At 48.8% G+C, this 19861-nt stretch overlaps 1 protein-coding gene across 2 annotated transcripts in view; it reads right to left on the reverse strand.

Annotated features, from left to right (window-relative positions):
* The window catches only part of NEK10 (NIMA related kinase 10), a 1348206-nt gene that overhangs the window by 823330 nt on the left and 505015 nt on the right, over positions 1-19861 (reverse strand). For both annotated transcript variants that reach the window (XM_085630543.1, XM_085630544.1), the window contains exon 11: positions 3312-3398. In XM_085630543.1, the coding sequence (XP_085486669.1) occupies positions 3312-3398 (87 nt within the window). The remainder of the gene's footprint in view (positions 1-3311; positions 3399-19861) is intronic.

The following is a 19861-nucleotide window of genomic DNA, read 5'->3' on the forward strand; positions in this document are numbered from 1 at the left end:
TTTCCTGGAGGCATGATGAAACCCTGTTCATTGTGTGGTGAACATTTTAGAAGCCTGCATCGGGTAATTGAGGCTGAAGGCCCTAATTAAGTGAGCTAGATGTCAGGGGTTCGTGTTGATGTAGCTCAGATTTCATCTGGAGTCAGGCATTGCTTTATTTTTGTGCTTGAGACAGACTGCATTTAAAATGATGCAGATTTTGGCGCAAGCAAAATGAAAACATGAAATGAGTCGAATGTATTTTTTTAGCGGCAAATTTTTGTGCATGCAAATTCAAACATGAAAGAGGCCTGCTAATGAAATCATGTAAAACAATGCTTATTTAATCATGGTTGTTTTAATGTGTAGTTTAGATTTAACCTCTTATAGAATATATATTTAATTTAGATTAATTTAGAAAATGTGTCTTGAACTAGCATATTTGTGCTGAATTAACACGCATTTTTGCAGTGTAGAAAAAGCTTATGATTAGTTTCCTTCCGAAGGCTCACTGTGGCCTCTTCAGCCTTGAGATAAGGAAAATGGTATGTGTTCTGTTTTCTCCCAACTTTCAATGAAAGGGCTTTGTTGATAAATCACGCTCTTCTGTTTCCATCTCTTCAACCTTCACTATGTTGCATATTTTTTATTTTTGTGTATCCTGTTAAAACAGTGGAGTGAAGAGAAAAACTACAGAGCACACATTTTTCTTATAAAATGTATTTGTTACAGAAAATGTAATTGTTTTAAAATGTAAAAGGATGTGAAGTCACGTAATGAGGAACACGCCTAATTAATGACATATCCAGTCAGCCCATGGGGAGACGATGTGTCTTGAAGTTCTGATTGGACCAGCTACGAGGACCAAGCATGTGGACTTTTGCTTGAAATATGGCTTACAAGTGGGAAGGGTGGCTTTTTGCTAATTTTTTCCTGAACGCCAGGCAGGACACTAGACAGATAACTGGAAGCCAAAGAGAGAAAAGGAAGGGCTGCGTCTGTGGGGGTTATTTTGCAGCTCCTGAGACAGAGAGACAGATCAACAGCACAGCGAGGCAGAGAGAGAGAGGATCAGAACAGGTTTAGATTTTAGGTGCTAAACTTTAAATTTCATGCTTTGCCTAATTGCTTTTGAAAAGATATATTTGCCCTATGCATTTATTTCTCTGTATGGGAGATTTTTGCCATTTATTAATTATTGATTAGCCTTGCAAGACTCACTCTTTTCTTAGAAACTCTTTAAGAGTTTTGACTGACATTTTGTGCCACATTTTCTTTTCTACATGTGATGCTTTATATGCAGACTGTAATATGTTCTGTATTAATTCTATTTTCCTATTTTCAATTTTGTAACCTGATTGATATTTGACTAATGAATAAAGGGTCAGAGAACTTTAACTTTTAACTAGAAAACAAAACCATTTAAAAATACTCACAACTCTCTTTATTGGCTTAAATTTTAAATGCATTTTTGATTTTTCATGTTTATGTAAAGTCTCCTGAAGGTAATATACAGTGGCAAGGGTCCAGTACCTCCTTTACAGCGGTAAATTAGAGGTAAATGAGGTTTTGCATTGAGATATTACCATGAAATTACAGCTGCATCAGTGTGCAACGAGCAATGAAAAAGGCAAGAGGTTACTTTAATGTACTAAAACATGCAGGCACCATGCTGTTTGCACGAACAAGCACATTAAAGCTAGATCAGCTGACTTTGCCAATAAATGTATATCTGAGCATCAACAGTCCATCTCTGTGACACAACTTTCTTCAGACTTTCAGCTTATCACAAGTGGTGTCTCAGACCTCTTCACTATCCCGTAGCTTATTCAAGATGTCAAGATGCTGGCCTTCCTCATTTGTGCCATGACTGTGGTTTCACATACCGGCTGCCAAGACCCAGATCTTCCTCAAGCTCATGGCGGGGGAGAGAGGCCTGTATATGTTGTGGCTAAGAATTTCCAGCTTAGCATGATGGAGGCCCAGGAATGGATGGAGGACCACTGGATCCAAATGAACTTTGACAAGACTGGGGGCAGACATATTGGATTCCACTCTCTGGCCTTTAGCTATGGGCACATATGCCACTCTCATGCAAAGATGTTCGTATTCTGGGATTTAGCTTGGTTACGAAGGCTTTTGCTAGTAGCACAGGTTAAAGATATGGCAAAGTCTTGTTTATGCCACTTCTGTGTTCTTATAAAGATACTTCCCTTGTTCCTCAGCTGTTGCTGCCATTGTCTCTCAGCCTGATCATGGCCGATGTTTATACCTTGGAAATATGAATAGCCTTGAGACAAAAGTTCACTGGTGAAAAAAATAACAGATGGCTGTCTGCTGCACGGTGACTGTCAGTTTGATCATGGTGCACCTTCACTGACTTGCTTGAAAATGGCTTCCTGTATAGAAGGTGATAGAATTTAAGGCACTAAACACTGTTCACTGGGACATCCTGTTAGTCCCCCACTCCTTCCAGCGAGGGGCCACCCAGTGAAGAGAAGAAAAGTTTCTGTACCCAAAGCTGCATCACTAGCAATTAAGTATTTCAGAATGTTCTTTTATCTGATGATGCCAGCTTGGGTTTCAGACACATGGTGGCATCATTTACCATATGGTCCTTTTAAACACAAGATTATTTCTGTTTGTAATCTTCAGTCAGGAACTGCCAGCATGCCGATAGTTCATCAGTGTAGGACCTGTATGGACGGCTGCTCATGTTTGCTCCTTGCTTCTACCTTGTTTGAACGCTTTTACTATGTCAACTGTTCGTCTTTCATTAAAACGTGAATATTAACAGGCATTAGCCTGATATTTCTATCACACTGACATTCGTTTTCAGTGCTTTAAAATCGTTTGTTATCCACTTCGCACTCTAGAGTCAGTATTCAGAAGGAGAAGATGGCCGGACTTAATTTTGAGACCATCTCTTCTACTATTTATGTAGAACAAAGCACATATCTAACCTTGGAAATGGTAAAAGATGTTTGCATGATGCCACAAACTCTGCGTATCCCTGGGTGAGCTACAGAAATAAAGTCCGAGAAGGGTTAGTAGCATGCGGACACAACACAGAATCTACTACACACATGTTTTGGACCAGAGGAGAGTCCTCAAAGAAGGACTGTTCTTTGAGATGGGTAATTTGGAGGTACACTTTCCTGATTTTAGCTTATCGCTAGGCAGAAGGAGCACGCTCTTAGACTTAAGTTTGATGATGAGTCTGTTTAAGAAACCTTTCAAAGGGTGCATGTATGAGTTGGCTATTGAATTGCTTTTATCAGTGATAGCATGCTTTTATAGTATTGCTCCATTTTCAATCTCGAAGACAGTACCTTTTAGACAGCAGGTCATATTCATGCAGAATCATCATGAGATTTTCCACGATAGAGAGCTCACTTATCTTCTCCCTACATTGAGGACTAGAAGTTTAAAATAGTTAGAAACAACTGAAAATTAGAACATGATCAACAAATTAAAAAACTTATCATTGAGATTTTTTTGATCAATTAGTCATCTTTCAATAATGCTTTCTGAGTTCAAATCCTTCTCACTTGTTTTGGTTTCCAAACTTTTGTAACCTTAACCACCTCCTTATATAAATTTTAATGGTTGAGTAATAAAAATCATGACAATAGTGAATGTACAAACAGTAACAAATTTAAAAAAACATAGAATTCATTAGTTTCTAAATGCATACTGCATGTTTTCTTCGCATTCTGAGGGAATCCTAAATACAGCCCTTAATCCATTAGGAACGTCACATTTAAATAGCAAATGATAAGAGATTGAGATATTGAACGATAGATATTTACATAAAACCAAATCGGCACCCGTTAAAATTCCATTGTTTTTCTGATTCCTTACTACTATGGGTTAAGACTCCATTTCGAAAGAGTCACAGGATTAATCCTTATCGAAGGCCCTTTAATTAGATCACAGTTAAGGAGCAGTAGTAAATTATTAAGTTTTAACTTCATACTAAAAGAAGTGCACATAGCTCTAATCATTAAAATCCTACTAGAAATTCCACTGACTTTGTGACTCTATTTATAAAATAATGAATCCATACAGAAGATGGCAGAAACTTTAAAATCACAAGAAACACAAAGCCTTAGAAAAGGTATCCAGTGTAAAAGACAGGGCCGCAATCAGTTAGTGCAGTAAAATATACCAATTAAAATCTTATTGGATTTAAAGCTGCCCAATAGAGGATTGTAGTTATTAACTTACTGGCTCTCCCTCTAGGTAAGACTTTCTGCCTCACTTATGACAAACTTAGTGAACCGGATGTAAAGCATCGGATTCTCTGCGTGCAAGGATGGCTTGTCAGCAGAAACGAACACCAAGTTTGTTCCTTTCGCCCCGTAACAGCGTCCTTCGGTCATTAAGTAGTGCAAGGCAGAGACATACCACATGCTCCATCGATTCCGTACTGCAATTGCACCCCCTACACATTGTATTGTCATTTATGCGGCACCAGCTGAGTAGATGATGCAAAAAGGACCATTCCCCCATCCTGAGGTTTAGAAATCTTTTTTCCAAACAACTGCGTAGGTACACGAAAGGTGTGGAGCCACAATCCCTGGCTTAAACCCTGATATGATTATCCAGGCATGTTTACCTTTTGCCAGTTGTGCTCTCTCCGAGTGAAAAGACCAAGAACGAACACTATTTTTGATATACATTTTGAGGGCCTGTTGAGATGGATTAGTACCCCAGATTTCTTTTGCTTCCAAAAGTTGCAAGAAGTCTTCTAGGTGATGGCAATGTTTTCCTCCCAGCTGACTGGTTGATATTTCCTGCCACAGCATAGCCTCCAAGCTTGCTTCTCTGTACATGCATAGCTTGTTGCACAGCTTGATAAATGCTCTGGCACCAACCGCACTATGATCTAGAAGGCCAAACTCAAGTCTTATCTGGGCAGGGGCTGAAGTTTTCGGTAGACTCAGCACTTGCTTAAAAATTCTTCTTGTTATCTTTCCCCAGCATAATCTCCTGACCATAGGATAGATAGTTAGAGATTTTAGCCTTTATAATGGTTATTAGAGGGGTCAGACTTGGACTGGATAGCCGCCTTGCCAGCTTCGTAAGTGCTACCTGAATAGTAAGTGCTTTGGCTCCGACCTCATCCCTATGATTTGAGAAGGTGCACCTTGTGTCTATATGAACCCCTAGGTATTTGTAGGAGGCGGCCCCTTCAATGCTTTTACCATTGAACTGCACCCGCCGCCTGGATGTTTTCTTGTCCCATAGGTGATTGACCTTGTCTTTTATAGATTTAATTCCAACTTGTTAAAGGTTGTGTAGGAAAGCAATTGATCGAGTAGCCTCTGAAAGCCAACCCTTGTATGACTGAGCAGGACATGGTCATCTGCATACAGCAAGTTACTGACACAGGTTCCACCAAGTTTTCGAGGGTGGGAATTAACATCTTATTTATTTATTTATTTTGAAGGTTTTGTTTAGCGCGAACAAGACCCTTGCTGGTAGCAGAGCGCTTTACAGGAGATATATAGGTGACAAAAACATGCATACAAATAATATAAGGAAGACTGATACAAAGGTAGTAGCTATTATGGACTAGCAAATATATATATATATGAATACATAAATAGTTCAAGTGAATTTGGCCAGGAGAATCGATTTCACTTCTTGTTTGAAAAAGGCTGTGGAAGGGTTCTGTCTCGTTTCTGGGGGCAAGGCATTCCAGATCCTGGGAGCGATTCCAGAGATGCTCCGGTTGTATGTTTTCATCTTATTAAATCGTTGTGGTTTCAGTAGAAGAATATAGGAGCTCCTGGTGGTTCTGTTCCCACCCGATAACACCAATTTCTCAGCTAGGTATCTTGGGGTTTTGTGATGTATTGCCTTGTGTGTCATACAGGTGATTTTCAAATGAATTCTGGCCTCGAAAGGTAGCCAATTGAGGGCATGAAAGTCAGGGGAGATGTGACTGTTTCTTTTGGAGCCTGTGATGAGTCTAGCCGCTGTATTGATTGAGGCTCTTAGAGGGGCCGTCGTCGTTAGAGGGGCCGTTGTCGATCTGGGCAGACCACAAAGAGTAGCACTCCCTTACTCCACTCTAGGAATTACTAGTGTTTGAACTGCCTGTTTGAGGTCATTTACGGGCAGAAAGGGTTTCAGTTTTCTCAGTGTGTTCATTTGAAAATTTGCTGATGTGTTTCAAGTGACTGTGATAGATCTGCGATGAAGAGGTTAAAGAGGAGGGGCGCTAACACACATCCTTGTTTTACGCTGAGTGATGTTTGTATTTTCCTTGAGATGTGAGATCCATCTCCCAATTTTATACAGATCCATGTGTTTGTATGGATCTGAATTATAGCATTTAGGAGGGCGGGTGTAATCCTCCATTTCTGCAATTTGGACCATAGTTGTCCCCTAGGCTCATGATCAAAAGCTGCCTTGGAATCGAGAAAGCATCAATGGCTTGAGGCCACCACTTTCTCCATCAGTACTGATATCGCAAGCAGGTTTGTTATAGTTCCTGATTTTGCCACAAATCCGGTCTGGTTAAAAGTCACAATATGATTTTATGTGGCCCACGATGACAGGTCTTCAAGCAGCAAACTGGCTTAATATTTTGGATTAACATCTAAAAGAGCTATCATCCTATAATTTTTGGGGTCAGATCTTGTGCCACCTTTGTAGATTGGATGTATGATGGCTCCACACCAGGACTCTGGAATAAGCTGGCTAGACCAACAATACCCAAATAAGGGTGCCAGGTGTTTGGCCCAAAACTCAGAATCCTGCTAGTACAGGGCCTGAGGGAGACCAGGGACCCAGCCTTTGTTCATGATTTGTGCCGTTCGGGTCGTCAGTGCTTCAGATGCCTTTAATGCCTGTTGAGGAAGCTCCTCTTGCTGGGGTGGGGATTTGTTGTCTGGTATTGATGGAATCCGGGTAGCAATATCTACTAGTTGCTCAGATATCCTGGACGCATTGTGCCTGTGTGGACTGCAGATGACTTAGATTGGTCTACAGGACCGATGTTATGGATTTGACAAATCGACCCTCCTCCCTTTCAGACTCTTTGGAGTGAGCCGTTAGGTAAGATACCCATTCGTCTTCACGGATATTTGCACCGCTTTGTCCTCTTTGCCCATATATTCTCCCATTCATGAGGGACCAAATGCCTTTGTATTAGGGTTTTTGCTCGCATAGGCTAATTTTGTCCAGAACTGGTTGGACCATTTTTCTCTAGGAATATTGCTTGACTAAATGCTTTTTGGATTTGCTTGTAGGTGTTATATAACTGTTCATCTCCCGGGCACCTCCATGCTTATCTTAATGCTGAGGTGCGTAGATCTTTTAGTTTCTTAATCTTGACAGATGCAATTGTTGAGTTGCCTCTTTTGATTTTTTGTGAGGTGAATGAAAACTTTTTAGGCAGTTGGCTGTAGAAAATCATCGATAATGTAGTGTTGTCACTTTTAAGATTATCTGTGAAAATTCTGCTTGTTGTCAGGCTTGTCGTAGCATGCCGTTCTACACGGGAGGACAGGGTAATTACTTGGGGTCGATGGTCACTGTCTCCCGTACAACGATAGTGTAATTTTCTATCAAAGAGAACATTTCCTTACTGCATATAGTGTAGTCTAGGAAGGAATGAGTACGACCATTTGTTCTTGTCCAGTTTGGGGGTTTATCCAAGGAAAAACGACCATTCAGGGTTCTCTAACCCAAAATGCTGAGCTGAAATACCATCTATTCGCCGAGTTTGCTGTATTTGTTACCGATAGGCTTTATTTGTTCCGTGGTATATTGGTGTCTCCCGGGCATGTTTCATCGTGCTCATCTGGAGGATCTTGGAAGAGATTTGTGTTATAATCGCCTGAAATTAGACAGGCTATACTTCCATAATCACTTAATAGGTTGCACATGATTCGCATCAGATGGTCAAACTTGGTCCTTTTCTCCCTGACGCTTAGTGAAATATATACATTAATCAGAAGCATTTGTTCGATAGATTTGAAGCTTCTGATCCTTATACCGGTAATCCAGTCTTCTTCAAATGATAGCTGGTCAATGTTTGCGTTTAACTTGCCAGCAACATAGATCAAGAGACACCCCCCTCTAGGTCTGCTGAACTTGTGCGACCTTAGGGCGGGTGTTGGACTTGGCCCTTCTTGGCAGGTTCACCCCTGAACTTTTTGCCTTAAGCTCTGACATGGTGGTAGTGATTTTTGGCCTCTACACACTTTAGTCCTGTGGCCCAGTGTAAAGTGCGTGTGCACTCTGAGTGCGTGTGGTGAGATTGGCCTGTCCTCCCATAGGAATGCATGGGGGATATGTGTGTCCATGGTAATTCCTGATGTGAGAGGAGTGCAGGGTCGAATTTAGTATGTGCGAACTCGTGAGAATAAATGCTGCGCAATGGTGTGCGCAGATTTATGGTGACTAGTGGAGAAGTGCCAAGTTGGCATTTCTGTATGCTGTGCGTCTGCCTGCCTGATGTGGAGTGCATGTCTGGCTTGTGATTGACGGGTGCTGGAGGGTGTGGGGAATTCCAGGAGCCAGGGTGAGTCAGCCCAGTGGTGAATAGAGAGATCTGCATGCAGATGGGAGGGAGGAGTTGCACCAGGGATCTGAATAGGGCTGTGCCTTCCCTCCACAATGCTGGCTCCGCCCCCTGTGGTGTGTCTGAGCACCTAGCCCCCACCTGACAAAGGAGAGAGGAGCTGAGCAAAACAAAGTGCTCCAAAGCTCCCCTAAACCAGTTCTGACTGGTATCCCCAAGCCCAGTGCTGTGTCACAAAGGAAAAGGGCATATAAATATAGGGGCTGTTACCCCATGAAATTGTTCAGTTCCTATTATGTTCCTGACAGAGGGGGGCTTGTGCTGGTGGGGCCCAGGAGGGACCGCCATGGGGGCTGCCTCCCTGCTGGAGGACCCTGTGTGCTGGCCCCTGGGTCCTGCATTGCCCCTAGATGCCTAAAGGACAACTGGGACCTTCTGCTTCATTTGCTATTCTTTGGGACTTTGTGTTTTTTTACCTTCTAGCGCCTGGGAGCGCTGAAATTGGGCTCCTGAAGGAGCACTGGGGATCTGCAGCACGCCGCTGCATATTGCCTGGCGGATTCCCCTGTGATGCGGAAAATGGCGGGTGCCCACCCCGTTTATTTTATATTAATGACGGGTGCCCATCCCGCTTCTGTGTTTAGTGTCACTGCGGGTGCCCACCCCGCGTTGGTTGCCTTAACGGGAGCCTACCCCGTAAATGTCGAGATTCACTGCCGTGGCACCGAGCTGCCAAGAAGAGGAGTGCCGGAAGGAGAAGTCCGGCCAGCCGCCTCGTTGTGGGCGGGGCCGGTAACGCAAGCCGGTGCCTCGCGGGCTTCACTTCCGCTTCCCCCTGCCTGGGGTAAGCTGTGCGGAATCACGCACCCGGTGCCCAAGTAAGCAGAAGGAAGACAGGCGGGAGCCCACCCTGCCTATCTGGATGCCGCCCGAGGCTGGAGAAACCGACTCCATGCTGAAAGTCCCGGCCCCCAGGAGAGGGACCGGGCGAAGAGAAGAGACCGCCGGTAGCCCGGAGGTGCCCATTCCATGAGCGGCCTCGCCTGGCAGCGGGCCACTCCAACGAGGGGGCCAGTTTTTCCCAGTGGCGCCACCGTAGCGGACCACTGCCACGTTTTGGGGGCCATTTCTTTCTCCTGAGAGTCCCTGATAAGAGGGGCTCCGCTTGACAGAGGGCAGCTGCAACGGTTGGCTCCATTTGTTTAGAGGGCCAGTGTGTGCCCAGGGCCCACATGTGGTCCTCACAGCTGTGCAGCACTTAGTGCCAGCTGCAACGTTTAGGCAAGGTTCTCTTGGGGGGCATGTTGTGTGAGACAGGAGTGAGGTTCACTCCTTTTGCCCTAGCGCAATGGCACACGTTTTGTTCTGCTGCAAGTGCAGCAGCCCTGACATTCTGGACACAGGGCATCTTGGGCCCCAGTGAGAAGGCCAGTTGGCCAGGGTGGGACTGTGAGTTGTGTAGGGCGCCAGGCCCTAATGTGATTTATGTCCATGTGGTTATGCCTAATGTGATTTATGATTAGGATGTTAGTATCTAATGCGTTTAGACTTATAAGGTGATTGTGGTGCTAGGAAATGTTATTCATTTAGTATGATTTACGCACCCTGATTTATACCTTCTAACTGTGGTTTTATGATTATGAGGTTGGACCTACTATGGTTAGGTTGGAGATTATTCTCTACTGTGTTTTATGCCCCTAATGTGAGTTATGCTTAGGAGGTTATTGTCTAATGTGTTTAGACTTATGAGAGAATTGCATAATGTGTTTATGCTGGTGAGGTTGGCGCAGAATGTATTCGCGCCTGATGTGATACTGTGCATAATGTAGTTTATGTTACAGGCTGATGCTAAGTACAGTGGTTACCAGTAGTTACTGGTTGTGTTCTATGTTTATAAGTTCTACATTTACTAAGTTCACTTTGTGATGGTTCTGACAGTGGTCCAGTTGACCCTGTCAGGTGTAAATAATCCCTTGTAAATATGATCTAGTGCCAGGTGGCACCATGTATATTATGTGATTACTATTCTAATGTGTTATGAGAATACAAAGGCTATTTTTGATATAACCTTGTGTGGAGTTCCTTTTGTAGGGTCCCTGGATTCCTGTTGCTGTGTGTGTGCGCAAATGCTTTACTCATTGCCTCCGGGATAAGCCTGACTGCTCGTGCCAAGCTACTAAGGGGGTGAGCAGGGGTTATCTTTGGTGTGTAACTCCCTTGCCCTGACCAGAGTGGTGGTCTCTGTCTGGCTTTGGCGCAAGCCTTAGCCAACCAGAGATCCCATTTCTAACAGCGGGGGCCCTATATTCCAAGTATCCTTCTATTGGAAGGCTTACCTCAGACCATGTTTCCTGCAGAAGTATGACCTCGTGGTTTTTTAGCAACTTTATCACGTTCGATGGCAACTTCGTGATGAGACTATTCATATTCCAAGAACACACTGAAAGTCCAAATTGGGCACTATTTCAATCATGGTTCCCCCCAGAAAGAGCCACTGGCAACCAAGCCCAATCGTCCTTCATAGTGTCTGACTCCTCTGTTGCTAATTGGTTAATTCCTGCAGGAGCTCGACTTTGAGCAGATTTTAATATTGAAAAAGGTGGGTTGCTGAAGTTATTAAGAGAATCTGAAGGTTGTGAAAGTACCGATGGGCACCACGGTTCTATTTGAGGTGGTTATTTTGATACCCCAACTGTTGAATTGGTCAAACTTTGATAATAACAACTCCTTGATTGCTGCTGATGCCAGTGTAATTAACGTCGGTTCAGTGGTTTGTTTACCTTTAGTGGATATGAATTCAATCGAAATTATGTCACTGGATTCAAGGTTGCGCTGTTCAGGAATACATTTTAACAATTTAAGGATGTTACCTCTGTTCAAGATATCATGCGGCCCTGGGTGGGGTATTCCGGGATAAATAGCAGTTTAGATGTTGGATTTATTGTGGTCGGATCCCGTCCTGGGGCCATGTAGTTGCTCTTAACCTTTATCTGAAGCAAATTGTTCCTTCTTTGGTCGATAGTTACTCATTGCATATGTCCCACGAGGGTGGAAGATCACCTTCTTAGGAACTTTTTTTCACAGGTTTGCAACATCCGGGTTTTTTGCGAATATTATCCGAAGGCTCTCCTTACTGCCTAACTTTAATTCATTGTTGTGCTGCTCTGTGACAACCTTTTTTTGTTTCGACTTAATCATGTTTGCTGTGTTCGTGGGGGTTATTGGGACTTCAATTCCAGTCGCTGGAAGATTCCGTGAAAATGCTGGCCCAGAGTCCTTTTTTGACTCAACTGGGGTTGGGGGTTGTGATTTCTTCGGTGGGGCTTCCCCCCGATGCCCAGGAGTTTGCCTAAGTTCATTGTAGTGGCATAATACGGATGTTGCATTGCGTGAAAGCCCAGCTGAGGGTTTTGAGGATGATTGTTGTGACAAAAAGGAACGGCTATTGGTGCTTGAAGTGCTTATCGAGCCGTATCGTGTATTGCTTTTATGAGTTGGAAAGGAATCGCTGATTATAGATTGTATCGCAGCACTGCGTTTGTTGCATTTTTATCGCAGTCTTTTTCCCCTTTTACTCAGCTGCTGTTTTTGTAATGATTTGTTCATTGTTCCATTTCCTGGACCAGTATCCTCAGTATCCTCAGTATCCCCAGTATCCTCAGTATCCCCAGTATCCTCAGTATCCCCAGTATCCTCAGTATCCCCAGTATCCTCAGTATCCCCAGTACCCGATGTTGACGTTCTCTTTAACGCTGTCTGTGGTTCTGTCTTCAACACTGTTTGGTCCATGTTATCTGGTTTAACTTGTTAGTAAGTTCTACACTTAGTGGTTACTACTTGGTTGTCGGGGGTCGGGCCGACTGCTGGGACGTCTTTCAGCGGAGTGTAGGCACTTTCGCCTAGGTCCTTATTTCCTGTATTAATTTCTCACTTTGTGCTGTGCTCATTAGAGACTTTCTGGGGGTTAAATCCATTGGATGTAAATACTGTTACTGAGGCTGGTCCTGTGGGGCTACTGGTATTTTCCTGATTTCTGTCAGGACCGTAGCAAGGAACTGAGGGAGGGAGGACATACTGTGGATTATTGAAGAACAACAACATAATGATTGTACCATATTAGCATTGGATTGTGCTTTTAAAATCCGCTTATTAAGACCTTCCAATTTATGGTCTATCCCTGCTGTGTATACTGCAAGTGTATTTAACCCCTTCGCCGCGGCAGGAATTCCGCCGCGGCGCTGGGGTGGTTTGGGGGCAGTTGCAGTGGCACTGTGCTCGTGACAGATCCACTCCGTCACGAGTCACGGGTGAGCTGTGCTCATGACGGAGTGGTTCCGTCACGTCTCCGCCCACTGCGCTAATCGCCCGCACAGGCGGGGAATTAGCGCGGCGTGGGCGGAGCGGCCGCCAACGGCCGCAGCATGATGGAACCACTCGTGGCTCATGACGGAGTGGTGTCCTCACAGGCGGTCGCTCCTTCCTCGCTGCTCTGCCGCTCGCCTGCCTGCTGCCTCACCTGCTGCCTCACCTGCTGCCTCACCCGCTGCCAGACCGCTGACGGCTACCGCTGACCTCTTCTTCTCCGCAGCCCTCCGCTTCTGCCCACAGTCCGCCTTCCGCTTCTTCCGCCTTCCCGCTCCTCACGTCTCACCGGCCCCGCTGCCCCGGTCACTTCCTTGTTTTCCCGCTGCTGCCCCGGAGCCCCGCCTCCCCCCCTCGCCCATTGGTCATCCCGCCTCCCGCCTGACCCTCCCTACCGGCTCCTACTTAAGGGGTCCCCGTCGGTACACTTACTGTGACCCCTGTGTCCTCACAGGCGGTCGCTCCTTCCTCGCTGCTCTGCCGCTCGCCTGCTTGCTGCCTCACCTGCTGCCCACCTGCTGCCTCACCCGCTGCCAGACCGCTGACGGCTACCGCTGACCTCTTCTTCTCCGCAGCCCTCCGCTTCTGCCCACAGTCCGCCTTCCGCTTCTTCCGCCTTCCCGCTCCTCACGTCTCACCGGCCCGCTGCCCCGGTCACTTCCTTGTTTTCCCGCCGCTGCCCCGGAGCCCCGCCTCCCCCCCTCGCCCATTGGTCATCCCGCCTCCCGCCTCCCGCCTGACCCTCCCTACCGGCTCCTACTTATGACGCCCCCTCAGCGACCGCGGAGCGGACTCGCGCAGTGGGAGCGCCGACTGAGCGCCGAAGGTGCGCCAAAGGTAAGGCCGTCTGCGCCCGTCCGCGGCCGGACCGCGCCCAGCGCCAGACCCCCTGGCCCCCGCGTCCGCCACCCGCCCCGCAGGACCTACGATGCCGCCACACTCATCGCACTCAACACCGCCCGACCCCCCGGGTGCCACCAAGCATCCCCGCGACACACCCATGGACCCTTCGCCTGCCGATCCTGCAAATTCTCCTGCCTCCGCACCGGCACCGCACCCACCAAGACGGACAACAGCAACCACCTGAAGTGCATCCTGCTCAACTCCCGCTCCTTCCACAGACACGCCGTGGAACTCTGGAACCTCCTCGACACCGCATCTCCAGACATCGCCTTCCTCACGGAAACCTGGATGAACGCCTCCTCAGCCCCCGACATCGCCATAGCCATCCCGGACGGCTACAAGATCATCAGGAAGGGTCGCGTCAACCAGACCGGAGGGGGCATCGCCATCGTACACAAAAGTACCATCCGCATCTCGACTGACTCCATCGACACATTCAACGCCGCCGAATACCTGCACTTCCAGATTCACACTGACCCCAAGACCACCCTCAGAGGCACCCTCATCTACAGACCCCCTGGACCGCGCACACAGTTCTGCGAAGACATCACGGACTTCATCAGCCCTCACGCCCTCCCCTCCGCCGACTACATCCTCCTAGGAGACCTCAACTTCCACCTGGAGAACAACAACGACCGCAACACCACCGCCCTGCTGGACAACCTCGCCAACCTCGGACTCCAGCAACTGGTCAACACCCCCACCCACTACGCCGGCCACACGCTCGACCCCCTCTTCTCATCCAGCAAGCACGTCACCTTCAGCCACTCCACCGGACTTCACTGGACTGATCACAGCTGCGTCCACTTCAGCTTCCAAAAGAACACGATCCACCACCACCCGAAGCAGGTTCCCCACAGACACTGGAGCAAGGTCACAGTCGACCAGCTCACCACCTCCCTCAGCCAGAACCCACCAGGCAGAACAACGGACTCTAACACAGCTGCCCTCGACCTCACGCAGTGGCTGACCTCCTGTGCCGATGACCTCGCCCCGATGAAGAACCCACCCACCAGACCCAGAAGCAAGAAGGCTCCCTGGTTCACCGACGAACTCAAGTACTCTAAGAAGACCTGCCGCACCCTCGAGAAGGCCTGGCTCCTCGAAAAACAGCCGACAACATGACCGCCCTCAAACTCGCCACCCGGAGACACCACCAGCTCATCCGCACCACCAAGAAGACATCCCTGAAGGAGCGACTGGACAAGAACGCCCATGACAGCAAGGAGCTCTTCAACATCGTCAAAGAGTTCTCCAACCCCAGCACCGGCAACAACGACATCACTCCCTCGCAGGACCTCTGCGACTCCCTCGCCTCGTACTTCCACCGCAAGATCGCCGACATCCACATCAGCTTCGGCGATCCACCCCCGCACCCATCGGTCGAGCCAACACACCTTGCTGCCACCCTCCAGACATGGACCAAGGTGACCCCCGAAGACACGGCAAGCATGATGAACACCATCCACTCCGGATCGCCGACCGACCCGTGCCCCCACCATGTCTTCAACAAGGCCGCCGCTACCATCGCACCCTACCTCCGAAACATCATCAACACCTCCTTCGACACAGCCACCTTCCCGGAGAGCTGGAAGCACGCCGAGCTCAGCGCACTGCTGAAGAAACCAACAGCGGACCCGACCGACCTCAAGAACTTCCGCCCCATCTCGCTCCTTCCCTTCCCCGCCAAGGTCATCGAGAAGATCGTCAACAAGCAACTAGCCGCCTTCCTCGAGACGAACGGATCCCTCGACCCATCGCAGTCCGGATTCAGAGCGAACCACAGCACCGAGACCGCCCTCATCGCAGCCACCGACGACATCCGAGCCCTGCTCGACAACGGCGAAACAGCGGCACTCATCCTCCTAGACCTCTCCGCAGCATTTGACACCGTCTGCCACCGCACCCTAGTCCAACGCCTTAACGACACTGGCATCCAAGGAAATGCCCTGGAATGGATCATCTCCTACCTCTCCGGCAGAACACAGAGAGTACGCCTCCCTCCGTTCCGCTCTGAAGCCACCGAAGTCATCTGCGGCGTCCCGCAAGGATCATCGCTCAGCACCACCCTCTTCAACGTCTACATGAAACCCCTCGCTGCCATCGCACGCCAATACAACCTCAACATCATTTCCTACGCCGACGACACCCAACTGATTCTCTCCCTCACCAGAGACCCCGACACCGCCAGAGCCAGCCTACACGAAGGAATGAAAGACGTCGCCGATTGGATGAACATCAGCCGCCTGAAGCTGAACACGGACAAGACAGAAGTCCTCATCCTGGGACCATCGCCCTCCGCATGGGACGACTCCTGGTGGCCCCCGGCACTAGGCACCGCACCCAAACCAACGGACCACGCACGCAACTTGGGCGTCATCCTGGACTCCTCCCTATCGATGACCAGACAAGTCAACGCCGTCTCCTCAGCTTGCTTCCACAACCTTCGCATGCTCCGCAAGATCTTCCGATGGATCCCGATCGAGACCAGGAAGACGGTCACCCAGGCCCTCGTCACCAGCAGACTAGACTACGGAAACACCCTCTACGCCGGTACAACAGCCAAGCTTCAGAAACGACTTCAACGTATCCAGAACGCCTCTGCCCGACTCATCCTGGACGTCCCCCGACGCTGCCACATCTCGAGCCACCTAAGAGACCTGTACTGGCTCCCTGTCAACAAGAGGATCACGTTCAGACTCCTCACCCACGCACACAAATCCCTCCACGACCTGGGCCCAAGATACCTCAACGACCGACTGACCTTCTACACGCCCACCCGCCAGCTACGATCCGCGAACCTCGCCCTCGCCGTCGTCCCTCGCATCCAGAGAACCACCGCTGGAGGAAGATCCTTCTCCTACCTGGCGGCTAAGACATGGAACTCCCTGCCCGTGCACCTGCGACTGACCCGGGACCACCTCGCCTTCAGGAGGCAGCTCAAGACCTGGCTGTTCGAGCAGTAGCAGCCCCCCTCCCCCAAGCGCCTTGAGACCCTTCCGGGTGAGTAGTGCGCTATACAAATTCTTGATTGATTGATTGATTGGTTCCGTCATGAGCACGGAAAGGGTTAAAAGATCGCCTTGTTGGTCAAGTTTATCCGAGTGATAATGTAATGCAGTTACTGTGGATTGTAGAGTTTGCAGAAGTTGAGGCCAAGGTGCGTTAAGCTCAATCACAGTCGGGTCCTGACCTTCGTGCATATCAGCAATCCTGTTGAAATCTGCCTGAAAGAAAGGTAGATCCAATAAAGAGTAATCGTTGGGCTCTCCTTGCTTTATTTCGGGGTGGTCGTAGTTGGCAAGGGCTGGCTGTGTCCTTACCGTTAGCAGTTTGATATTGCCTGGCAAAATCCTGGTCCATTGCGCTGCTTGGGGGCTGAGAGTATTCTTGTTTCCAGCTGATGTCGTATTGTTACCATGTGGATTGAGTTCCTGTTGCAGAGATGGCATCAGGTTAGTGGGAGAGTCATCACTTGAGATAGTAATTGGTGAAGAACATTGTATGTTGTGACTTTGTGGTAACTGGTGGTTGGTTTCATCACCTGACTAAGAAGTTAGTCTTAACTTAAGGTTTACTGGGGTAGTGTTCATCCGCCTTAAGGTAACTGTCTGGGTATGGACAGGTGCCCTGCTTGTGGGGCTGCTCATGGATCATAGCCTGAACTTGATTTTCACAAGATCTGCTTTTGGGCATGCTCGCGAGGGCTGTATGGGTGATGCTGTCATTTCGTTGGGAGCAAAAGACACACAATTGGCATGGTGAGCAAAAGAATGATGGATTTAACCCAGATCTCTTGACTGGGGGTGAATGTTTTGATTTGTTCTGCATTCCGTCCATCAATTGTTCTTTTTGTCATTTCGTTGGGGGCATTTAGCACTGAAGATTTAGTTCTGCTTTTCTTGAAGTAATTTCTTCATACACCAACTACTATTTCTTCACGCATATTGTCTTTTTTATTTAATTGATCGTGTAGTGTTAAAATTTCTACTTCTGTTGTACAGTCAGAAGTGTGTACTCCCTGTTCTAAAGGCTGAGGTAGAGAGGCTGAGTGCCTGGAGGTCGGGGTATGTTGTGCAAAGATTAGGGATATTAAAACCACACCCAGATCCGTAGGCTCTTTGATATTTTCTTTACTTTGCTTCTTACCAGGGCCGGACTGGCTGTAGCGGGCACCGGGCAATCCCCCGGTGCGCCGCATGGGTGGGGGCCGGTTTTTGCAGCACTGCAAAGGCACTGTCGTCTCTTACCCCTTATACTGCCCTTTGACTTCCTGGAGGGATAAATCTCCCACCTTTGTTTGTGACAATTTCTTCTCCAACCACAGTGTGGATTGACAAATGAGAAGGTAGCTGATTAGGACATGGGCTTATCTTGATTGATTGAGGGCTTACAGCATCTAAATTGTTATCCACTAATGCACAATAATATGCGCTGGAGCCGCTTTGCCGCTTCCACACTTAGTTAAGGGCCCAGCTTCTATTAACTTTAAAAGATCCACTTGTGTCTACCTGCTGTCTTTTGGTTCTCCTCTGTGGGCCTTCTATGAGCCTGGTGGGCTGACGGGCTGGTCCAAGTTGAGGGAGAATAGGCGGGCAGAGCTTGATTAGGTGTGCAGCTCAACTGCAGCTCCCGTACTCCAAGGCTCCTCGCCGCTCCTCTCTTGTTCAGGTGTGCAGCTCAACTGCAGCTCCCGTACTCCAAGGCTCCTCGCTGCTCCTCTCTTGATCAGGTGTGCAGCTCAACTGCAGCTCCCGTACTCCAAGGCTCCTCGCCGCTCCTCTCTTGATCAGGTGTGCAGCTCAACTGCAGCTCCCGTACTCCAAGGCTCCTCGCCGCTCCTCTCTTGATCAAGTGTGCAGCTCAACTGCAGCTCCCGTACTCCAAGGCTCCTCGCCGCTCCTCTCTTGATCAGGTGTGCAGCTCAACTGCAGCTCCCGTACTCCAAGGCTCCTCGCCGCTCCTCTCTTGATCAGGTGTGCAGCTCAACTGCAGCTCCCGTACTCCAAGGCTCCTCGCCGCTCCTCTCTTGATCAGGTGTGCAGCTCAACTGCAGCTCCCGTACTCCAAGGCTCCCCGCCGCTCCTCTCTTGATCAGGTGTGCAGCTCAACTGCAGCTTCCGTACTCCAAAGCTCCTCGCTGCTCCTCTCTTGATCAGGTGTGCAGCTCAACTGCAGCTCCCGTACTCCAAGGCTCCTCGCCGCTCCTCTCTTGATCAGGTGTGCAGCTCAACTGCAGCTCCCGTACTCCAAGGCTCCTCGCTGCTCCTCTCTTGATCAGGTGTGCAGCTCAAATGCAGCTCCCGTACTCCAAGGCTCCTCGCTGCTCCTCTCTTGATCAGGTGTGCAGCTCAACTGCAGCTCCCGTACTCCAAGGCTCCTCGCTGCTCCTCTCTTGATCAGGTGTGCAGCTCAACTGCAGCTTCCGTACTCCAAGGCTCCTCGCTGCTCCTCTCTTGATCAGGTGTGCAGCTCAACTGCAGCTTCCGTACTCCAAGGCTCCTCGCTGCTCCTCTCTTGATCAGGTGTGCAGCTCAACTGCAGCTCCCGTACTCCAAGGCTCCTCGCCGCTCCTCTCTTGATCAGGTGTGCAGCTCAACTGCAGCTCCCGTACTCCAAGGCTCCTCGCCGCTCCTCTCTTGATCAGGTGTGCAGCTCAACTGCAGCTTCCGTACTCCAAGGCTTCTCGCTGCTCCTCTCTTGATCAGGTGTGCAGCTCAACTGCAGCTCCCGTACTCCAAGGCTCCTCGCCGCTCCTCTCTTGATCAGGTGTGCAGCTCAACTGCAGCTCCCGTACTCCAAGGCTCCTCGCCGCTCCTCTCTTGATCAGGAGTGCAGCTCAACTGCAGCTCCCGTACTCCAAGGCTCCTCGCCGCTCCTCTCTTGATCAGGTGTGCAGCTCAACTGCAGCTTCCGTACTCCAAGGCTCCTCGCTGCTTCTCTCTTGATCAGGTGTGCAGCTCAACTGCAGCTCCCGTACTCCAAGGCTCCTCGCCGCTCCTCTCTTGATCAGGTGTGCAGCTCAACTGCAGCTACCATACTCCAAGGCTCCTCGCCGCTCCTCTCTTGATCAGG

This window comes from Triturus cristatus, chromosome 10, assembly GCF_964204655.1.
Source record: "Triturus cristatus chromosome 10, aTriCri1.1, whole genome shotgun sequence".
NCBI lineage: Eukaryota > Metazoa > Chordata > Amphibia > Caudata > Salamandridae > Triturus > Triturus cristatus.